Source organism: Netta rufina (genome assembly GCF_964035555.1).
Source record: "Netta rufina genome assembly, chromosome: 6".
Taxonomy (NCBI): domain Eukaryota; kingdom Metazoa; phylum Chordata; class Aves; order Anseriformes; family Anatidae; genus Netta; species Netta rufina.
Genome location: NC_140129.1, coordinates 30,893,990 through 30,904,062, shown reverse-complemented (window position 1 = coordinate 30,904,062; position 10,073 = coordinate 30,893,990). Strand labels below are relative to the sequence as shown.

Sequence of the window (10,073 nt, the reverse complement as noted above, 5' to 3'; positions counted from 1 at the left end):
CTCTTTTCTAAACAGCATTGGTGTCACTTGTTCTACACTACGCCATACATACTGGAGTTGGAGTCAATGATCCTTGCAGCTCCCTTTCAATGCAGGCCATTCTACAATTCTGTGATTTTTGGTTCCTATAAACTCGCTGCTCCAAACCACAGAGAAATGCTGGGGCAAAACACAGGGCACCCCTTATACTTCATATATCTGCACCTATTTTGGGTCAGCCTGTCCTTTCCCTTTAGTTATTATGTTTCTGATAAAAAATGTCAAGATTAGAGGCAACTGCAAAACCCAGGAAGCAGCGAGCTGTCCTGGATGACCCAGCTCCTGCTCAAAACCAGGAAGCCAGAGACATAGGCCAGAACAGGGAAGGGGACCTGCATTCAGTGCTGATTATTCAAACTCTGTCAAAAGTTAAATCAGAAGTGAAATCTGGACTACAGAATCACCACCCTATGTCTTTTGCTTCTTCAGGAGAGGGAAAAAATATTTAAGCGATGACACATTTCCCTTAGTTTTACTGCCACAAGAGTTTGGCAAACAAATGTTCAGCCTGCCCAAACAACGAAACGGCTACCAGCCAGCAAACTTAAAAAGCACTTTGCTATCAGCCAGCAGCAATGGCACAAACAACCCTGTACCCAGCTCCCAGTAACACATCATTTGGCCAAACCATGCCTTATGTGTGGGTGACATAGTGAGAGGAAGGACATTTTGGTCCAAATATCTTTGTTTCCATGGATACTTAAGATACAAATTTAATGAAACCTTTCATGTGACCAAGGATTTCAGAAGAAAAATTCTCATAAAATGAAATGAGCCTGAAGTGATATGGCAGTGACCTCTGATTTACTTTAAGTTGAGCTACATGAAAATAAAAGCTTTTGACACACAGAGCCAATTAAACCTAGGGTTCTTGTTTTCCTGGGGGAATAAATCAAACTCACAGAAGTTAGAAAAGCCAGCCAGGTTCAGACAGGCCAATATTCAAGCTTTCAGTGTTCCTGGGACTCTTCCATGCATAAATACCCTGGCTGCTGGTCACTAAGACAATAAAATTATGATTTGTCTTTATGATGCACTGTAAACATGAATCCTGTTAAACTCTCCACTATACAGCAAGCATGACCCACATTTGCTGCCTCGTATTTCTTCTCTGATCCATTCAGCTGTGTGCATTTTGGTCATTCACTGCGCCAGCAGTACCCCTGCCTGAGGGGCTGCACAGGGAGGTGGAGGTGAGGGCTGAGCTACCTGCTAATTACCAGCACAACAGGACTTTGAAACCAAGGAAAAAAAAAAAAAAAAAAAAAAAAGAGCTTAATTTGTACAGGGGTGCAAGTTTTTAATTGCCTTCTTATATAACCTCTCCTGACAACAAGTTTTAGAAGAAAAACACTGTTCATTTTTGTTTTTTTAAAAAAACACCTGCCTTTGCAATTAATCTTTTGGATGCTTTATATTCAACCCAGCACAGAACAGCAGCAGCGGGTACAATTAAAAAGCAGAGGGTTTTCTGGTATCACCTTGGCAGGGCGTGTTTTATGTGTGCAGCACCAAAATGACAGCCTGGACTTGGATCCAGCTTTACAGGCACAGAGGAGTGATGTAAGCCATTTCCCAAGTTATCCCCAACATAGAAGACTATAATTGAATATTACACCTGGGTGTTTAAGTTTTCATGACTCTCTGTTCAATCCAAGTCATTAATGAGAGTTGCTCATGGTTTTCTAGTTCCCCAGTGCACAAGAAGGTAGCAATGCCTCCATGCCTTCTCCATGATCTCTAGGGTATAAAAAATACCAAATACATTATGAAAGTCTCTCACTTGTTTCATTTTATGGTAAGCTTAACATTATTTTCAACTACAGCTACAAGAAAATGCATTGTATAAGGACAAGAGTACTTCCCCCTCCTTTCTCTTCCGCAAGTGACTAAACAAGCTTGGAGCATCTCTCTTGAAGCCAAGAGAAGATGAACACACATTGGGGTGTCCCACCTGAGAAGCACACAGCACACGGGCTGAACAGCTGCACTTGGACATACACGGTACCTGCTCCCTGGGCGCTGAGGTCCGTCGGCCACAGCAAAGTGATGCTGAGACCATGCAGCTTCTTGTCAGAGCACGGGATCTACCTCTGTGCCAAGGATCCAGAGCTTGGCAGGGGCTGCCCAAAGCCACGCTGTCCTGCACTGCTCCAGCAGTTTTCATTCACTGCAGGCAGAAGGCATCCCTCATATTAGGAAAAGATTACTCCTGCATGTATCAAAACCCATGATTGAGAACTCAGTAGTACCTGTAGCAGTACCCTCATTGAAAAAAAAGCTGTAAGGCAAAAATCCACCCATTTTACACTTGACAGCAACTCCTGCTCTCAGCCTGACAGCTTCCAGGCTCAAATGTCAATTCTCTCCTGTCAAAGAGCTCCCGTATGATCTGGCTTGTTTCCTTAACACAAGCGCTGTTTGTCAATGCAGTTATTATTGAGTCAGACACGAAAATCCAGCTCTAGAGTGCTCCCTGCCACTGGGGAGCAGGCATTCCTGAAATCCCAGCCCAAGAGAACTGCCTGACAGTGTCAGGCTGCAAATCACCATCCCCTTCTGGTGCAGCCTGGTCTCTCGTTTCCCCCCTCCCCTCTCGTGCAAGAGCCTAGCTGCCAAACCACATTACAGAATTGCCTTCTCCTCGTGACCAGTCATGTCCAAATTCCAAGCTGCGGGCATCCCCCAAGGACCGGTTCAGTTCTGCAGCCCACCATGCGTGGAGCTCCCTGAAGTACCCAGATGTGCTCTGCCACCAGCAGGGAAGACCTGCAGCAGCTAGCACGGCACTGACAGAACCAGTAGCTAGGCTTGGCACGACAGTTTTGTTCTCCAGTGCACGGGTAGCATGCCTGCATGAAGGCATGCAAGTGGCACCTCTTCTCTTCCAGCATAACTCAGTGTGGTCCAGTTGTCAGTCATGTTGGTTTCCAGCCACAAAATACAGGGCCCCCACATACACACCTGTGGGAATTACTGGAAGAGACTGTTCCCCTACCTGTCAAGATTGCCAGGCAACTTTATCCGTATATAAAGATGAATCTACGTGTCTGTGTTTCAGGAATAAATCTTCAAAGTAAATTTGTTTCCCTGGAAATTGGGTCTGTCTTAAAAAGTTGCCCTATCTTCAGGCCATTGCCGTGTACCAGGAAATCCAGTCACTAAAGCATGATACAGTTGAACTAGGTGACTGTTGGAAAAGCACAGCTTAAATTAATCTCTATTTTACATATATTTGTCTGTGTGTCTTACCATATGAATTAGTCAGCAGTTACTCAAAAGGTCACTATATGGACAACCTTTCAAAGCCAGGTATACAAAAATTGTATCATTGATCAGGAGAGGTTAATAATAGCTTTGTAATACCATTATTTAACTTTCTTTTTTTTTCCTGTTTGCACCAAGGTTCTCTTCAATTCCAGTACATCAAGTTTTGTAATGTTTACTGTAAAAATAGCTTTCCAGCTTTCCATATATAGCTTTGTTTTGGAGGCTCGTTTATCATGCTCTGAAGTAACTGAAAGCTCTGGCAATTGAAGAGCTTCTCTCTAAAAAGAGAACTCGAGGAATAATGAATTCTGTAGAAGAAACCAAGAGATCTCCCTCTTGTGGTCTTCTACATGAACAGTCTTAACTACATTTGTGAGTTCAGAAGTGTCTGAATCGGTGTTTTCTATCATCAAGTATTAATAGAAATTCCAAGTATGAAGCTTTCTTCCTAGAAAGAATGAGAAAGAGATCGTTTTCACTTCACTTTTTATCTACATGGTATTTTCTTGCAGAAAAACCAGAGATTTAAAACGCAGAGCTGTCTCCTGTATGCCACCACTTGAAAGAAAATGGAAAAAAAAAACAGTTACAGAATGAAGTAGATGAACAAACCTAACAATGCAGATGGATGTTAGGTTTATATAGATCAGTGCTATCTAGATGAACATATAAACTGTAGTTCTAAGAAGCTCACACTTCAGCTTATACAATGCACATAGTGATCTCTATCTTACAAGCCAATCTTACTCATTAAAAACAACAGCGGATATGTAGGAACCCATGCTCACAACTTCCCATGTAATGATATGAACAAGTCTGACACAAACATAAAAAGAAATTTTGTGCCTTTATTGGAATGGTGTTAGGCTTTAAATACACCAATTTTGATAACCTGATTATTTGGTTTTAATTAGAAATGACACTACAGAACTGCAATACTGGTCCAACAGTCTTGTCTTTTTTTTTTTTTTTTTAAAGCAAGAGATAGAATGAAAATGCACCGAGTAATCAGAAAGCACTAGCAGGCATCAGTTAATCCAAGATACTAGCTTCTTAGTTCCAAAAGCACTCGCATCGTGTGGAACAGGATTTAGACTGGTCATGATTTTCAAGAACTAGTTGCATGAGTCTTAATGACTTTTCTTTAATTTACTTTAAAGATGGTCACTGGTAGTTTTTTTCTCAAATATTACAGTTTCTTTAATTCATATTTTTCCTCAAAGTATAAAAAAAGTAAGAAATATAAACAAGCTCCTGCGTTGTACCCATAAAAGGGTACAACCGAAGCATTAGAGAGCTGACTATCTACACACCGTCAAATCCCACCAAATCTTGGATAATTCTTTAATATACAAAATATCAGGGCACAGAAAGAACTAAAACCCACTTTGTTTGTTACGCACAAGTCAAATAATCTAAAGAAAAAACGTGATCATTTTGGCTTTCCACTACATCCGCATGTTCAGACACTTAAAGTAATCCTGTTTAATTGCGTTTGGTCTTTTTCTTATTGTCAAGGCATGTTTGTTATCTTAATACCAGCCATCAGACAAACGAGTGATCAGAAAAACTCCTCCCCACCTCCCTATCCCTGACCCCTGCAAGGTCAGCTTTAAGACATGACTCCAAACACTGGGTTGTGACGACAGATGCTAGGACCAATTTCTTCATAATCTTTTTTGGTATGGCATACTTGGTAGAATTCAGGCTGTAAAGAGGAAGAGAAAAAAATAGTCAACAACACTATAATTTACATAGCAAATGGGAAAAAGCAAATACAGATGATTTGGAAGACCTAAAGTAAGTACTATTCATCACACCAAACCAAAACGTACTATAAAAAAAAAAAACACAGAAGTAATTCAGCTTTCATTTGCTCTTTTAGAATTTCCAAATCCAATACAAAAGCTTTGAGGGAGAGTGTAGTGTTTCTTACCTAAAAACTATCAGAAATCCCCCAATTGCATTCGATATGAACTACATGGTAGATGAGAAACCCAAAAACATATCCAGGCCTAAAACACGTTTAGCTTTATAGCTAACTTACTGTGGAAGCCAGCATTGATCCTCCAAACCAAACAGCGTATCTTTGCATATGGTGTGTAATGACTTGTACATCAATGGGCTTAGGCTATAAAATAATTTAAAAAAAAAAGGAATATATTAACATTTGCTTTTGTTAGTTAAAAAAAAAAAAAATCATTTAAAGGACTATATTCCAAGCTTACTAATCACAAAATAGTTTTTCTTAAATGGTTGGTATGTAAACACACAATTATACTATCAGATTTTCATTTGTACAACCCAGACTAAGAAATAAGTGTTTGTTTATTAGCAAGAGCTATCTACTTTTCAGATATTTTAAGGTATTTGCATTCATGCCAATTTTCTCAACAGCTCTACCACCCTCGTTCCTCTCAGATTATCCACCTTCAATTTTCTGTTTAATTTCCTTCAGGGAATAGCTATGCAATTGCAAGAATAGATCCGTACTACTTATCCCTTTTCAAAGAAGGCTTCTGAAACTTAGTTTTTAAATTTTGTGTCATTATTTTAACAAAGCATTAGTTGCAGATCGATCAAAAATTTAGCTATGATCAATGCACAGCTGTGCTTTTGCAACCTATAACATAAAGGTCTGTCTCACAAAGAGAACTGAGAATAACCTGAGTTACTTGAGCTAAGGAACTGTTTATAACAAACTTCAGAGTTGCCTCCATGGCATATTACGAAAAAGCATTATTTTTTTTTTTAAAAAGTATTGTTCGAGCTTGTCTAGCTATATTACTACTAAAAATTAAGTGAGAAAATCACTTCATTATTGACTCAAAAAATATTCTAACCTGCTAATATCTTTTATGTATCCAGAGTCAACAGAAAAAAATGCAAAAATAAGATCAGAGGTAAGAAGTAGAATGCATGTAAACTGAAGAACATGCAGTTCAGTGAGAATATTAATTCATTTCAGAGTATCATAGGATTATTCAGATGGGAACAGAACTCAGTGTCTCTAGTTCAATCTCCTGGAGGTCAAAGGAAATTATTCAGAATTTTATCCAACCAAATCTTCAAAGGATAGTGACCACACAACCTCTCTGTGCAGTTACCCATCCAACACCCAATTATCCCCAAGGAGATTTTCCTTACATCCAAGCTCAGACTCTGCTGTCCTTCACGTGGTCACCATGCAGCACTGTCAAGGGCCTGGTTGCACCTTGATAGCCTCCACACAGGTTCCAAGGGGGCTGCTATCAGGACCCCACAAAGATTTGACTTCTCCAAATAAGCCACCTCTCTCAGCTTTTTTAAAGGGCAAATACTCTAGTCCTTTAGCTACTACTGCTACTAGTGGCTTTGCACTGAGCCTGTGCCACACCTTTTAGTGTCTTTATGAAATACAAAATACTGTTTTGAAATACAAAACAGTACTGTAGCTTCCTACAATGTTATACAAATGGCCCCCAGAAACAGTCTTTAACTCTCTACAATATATCAATCTCTGAAAAGCCTGTAGAAGAACCTTAAATGAAGGTGAGAAAATTTCAAACAAGACTGTTGTTCCAGTATGTTATTTTTGCATTTTCCAGGTAACAAGGGATAGAAAGCTGCTAGTTAAATGCATTGGCTACAAGAACTAACCTTCAGTCTGCCACCACTAAGTTCTTCACTAAGTTTCAGTCTTGCATCAACTGTCCTCTTCAAGTCTCGCTGCAAACGGCGACCAAAGTCCCTGAACATGGTTGAACCTCCAGAGAGGACAATATTCTGTTTAAGGAAATAAAAAAAATAAAGGTGAAGACCTACAGTTAATTTTTTAATTAATCTACTCCTTTTTTTTATTTTTTTTTTTTAAACACAGTTAACAGGTATGCTATTACCCTGTTTTAAGTTGTTTAACACTTATACACAACAGAATATGAATTCAAAGAGGCTGTGATATTAAAACTGACTATGCTTTAAAATTCATTTATATCTTAGTGTGTCTCACTTCTTTCACTTAGATTTACTTTCCTTATTTCTTTCCTTTACATATAACTTTTCAGAATGGGATGTCTCATTACTCAAAAGTAAATATAAAGCTTTCTGCATGTTGGACACTCTTCCAGAAAAGGTTTCTGCTTTTGAAATTGCTTTTTTTTTTTTTTTTTTTCCAAACCGTGTTGCCAATACATATTTCAATATAAACCACAATCCTTCTAAAACAAGTATTAAAAAACATTTTAGCTACATACCTTATAGAGAGGACGCCTAACATCAATGGGACAATTCTGAATAACTTCATCTACTACTTCTGAGATTGGTTGTGTAAAGTCAGGATTAGCAAACTACAAGCAAGAATAAAAAAACAGTAAGTCAACATGCAGGACCATATACTGCAAAGAAAAAGGGGCTAAAAATAGAAAGGGGAAAATAAAGAACCATCCCATTATACTAGGGATACAGTGAAAGTGAAAAAGCTAATGGAATATATTACTTAGCTATATTTACTGACATTTATAAAAGTTTGGAAAGAACAGTAAACCTAAACTATCTATTTTGCTATTCTCCTGTACAGCTTTTGTTAACCACAATGGGTCAAAGAATACATGACCTTCTCAGATGCTGAGAGCTGAAGCAAAACACCCTAACATGAAACAAAAGCTTTCACAGGAGAACATAGAGAGGAATTCAAGGAAAAGAAAAACAAAGATTTATTTCCAGTTAATTTTTCCTTACACTGGAAAGAGAACTTAAAATAGCTGATACCAATTTACCAATGCAGAAACCTTAGTTGGAATTACCACTTCAATAATTTACAAATACTATTTGTAGGACACCATCTAAAATGTACCTAAAACAAAAGGTGAAGACAATTCAAATCAACTTACCTCAGGATGGAAGAAAATCTCTGGCCCCAGGAATCTCTCATAACCAACATCTATGGTAAATTCTTTCTTTGAGATAGCATTAATTCCAGTATACTGTTTAATCCACTTTGTACCATCTGTGTCATACTTGTTAAACTCTTTTACTAAGTCAGGGCAAACATAACTAAAACGTTCCTGAAAATTAAATATATACAGTTGTAAGTATCTTGTTAAGTAGAGCAGAAAACATGGTATCAACTTTGTAAAAGTATAGTGATTTGAACCTTCAAGAATAAGAGTTTGAAACTGGCAAATAATCTTCCTCAAAAACAGCTGAACTGATGTTTACTGCATACAGTAATAGCTCTGCTACTAGAAATCATTTCTGTGCAGCACTGAAAGCAGCACATCTTGCTGGGTTAAATTACTTTTCTTCTGTTTTTCCCTCTAAACTTCTATAGCAATGAGAAATGAGTTCTAAAGTATACTGAAGAACTGCCATAGAAACACTGTTAAAGCATACTTTAAGCTGAGTGTCTTTCAAAATAGCTCTGTACTGTAAAAAAAATATATCAACATTCTTTCTGAATGAGTGATTACAGCTCTTTACATTACACATCCCACCAAGAACATTTTCTACTAAATAATAAAGGGGAGGGACAAATGAAGATTGAAATTCTAGGCCAAAGTGCGGACAACCCAACAATACATCTTAAATGCAATGTATTTAATGCTTAGACATTTTAATATTTACAAACAGAGCAACATTATTTAGAAGGCAATGACTGAGATAATTTATTTTTAAAACATATATTGAACTCTGTTCTCAAACAACCCGAACATTTACAATGTTCACATTACCTTCACTGCTTTAGCTGTTTCCAAGGATTGTTCAGGAGGAATTCCTACTTCTCGTTCTCTCAGCAGCTGCTGAATGAAGTATGTTATATCTCGCCCTGCAATTGGAATGTGTTTGATACAGCTGCCAATCACGTATCCTTCAGCCTATAAATAAAAATGAAAGAAAGACATTTACAAGAATTCAACAAAGCTTAGAATGGAGACAGAAAGAGAGTCTAAACACCAATTCGCTACCTGTGATTGCAAAACTGAAGCATTTTAAGACCAGCTCTTAATTACCAAAAGTACACTTCTTCGGTTGCACTATTTTACTTCTGCAGTGTTTTGCTTTGTGTTTGATTCCCAATTACTACAAGGTTCAGAGGAACAGGAAGGCCACTAACATATAAGGCAGACAGTTGCTATACTCGCTATTCCTTGGCCTTCATTCTCTCTCTAAAATGAGGTTACTCTTATCAAAAAGATCAAGGTACCTTGTACTGTACAACATTTTAAAATAAATGATTTGACTCTACAGTCACAGCCATGTTACAATCCACATGAACCAAAATTAATTTTCTGAAAGCAGGGAGAAAATGGATCATTTCAGCACATTAACTGAGATGGCTTAGAAAGTGAGGCTGGGTTACATTCATCCATCAGCCTACCCTTACAAGTCATATTCATACTGGGGGACAGTATTGGGGCATTTAAAATATCTGGTCTAAATGCAGAAACCAAAAACATTAAAAAAAAAAGTACAAGACATGAAACCATTTTAAAAAGCAATTTGCACTACTAAGTGCAATTAGAAAATAGCTTAGCTAAACAAGGTTTGAAATCCCAACTGTTTTGTCAAGGCTTATTAAAAATATGCCATCTCATGAACAGTCTGAACAAATAATTGCCGCTATATTCCACCAAGATTAATAAGAAATTTCTACATTACAGCATAGTTTTGCTCACAAACATCACTACTGTCTGGTATAACCAATAAAATAACACCTGAGGTTAGTGTGGCAGGATAAAGCTTTATATAGATTTTGGTCTGTAAAAATTGCAATCTAAATTTTTTCA

The 10,073-nt window shown here is 37.8% G+C and overlaps 1 protein-coding gene across 2 annotated transcripts in view; it reads right to left on the bottom strand.

Annotated features, from left to right (window-relative positions):
* Positions 1 to 3,837: 3,837 nt before the first annotated feature.
* ACTR3 (actin related protein 3) overlaps positions 3,838 to 10,073 on the bottom strand; it is a 29,672-nt gene continuing 23,436 nt past the window's right edge. Inside the window, exons 7-13 of one of the 2 annotated variants that reach the window (XM_084288769.1) lie at positions 9,018 to 9,161; positions 8,178 to 8,351; positions 7,542 to 7,634; positions 6,949 to 7,074; positions 5,357 to 5,440; positions 4,891 to 5,017; positions 3,838 to 3,867 (exon numbers count right to left, since the gene is read on the bottom strand). In XM_084288769.1, coding sequence (XP_084144895.1) covers positions 4,922 to 5,017; positions 5,357 to 5,440; positions 6,949 to 7,074; positions 7,542 to 7,634; positions 8,178 to 8,351; positions 9,018 to 9,161 — 717 coding nt within the window. In that variant the 3' untranslated portion in view covers positions 3,838 to 3,867; positions 4,891 to 4,921. Of the gene's footprint in view, positions 3,868 to 4,137; positions 5,018 to 5,356; positions 5,441 to 6,948; positions 7,075 to 7,541; positions 7,635 to 8,177; positions 8,352 to 9,017; positions 9,162 to 10,073 lie in introns of those variants that run through there. The other variant, XM_084288768.1, reaches the window with a different exon arrangement.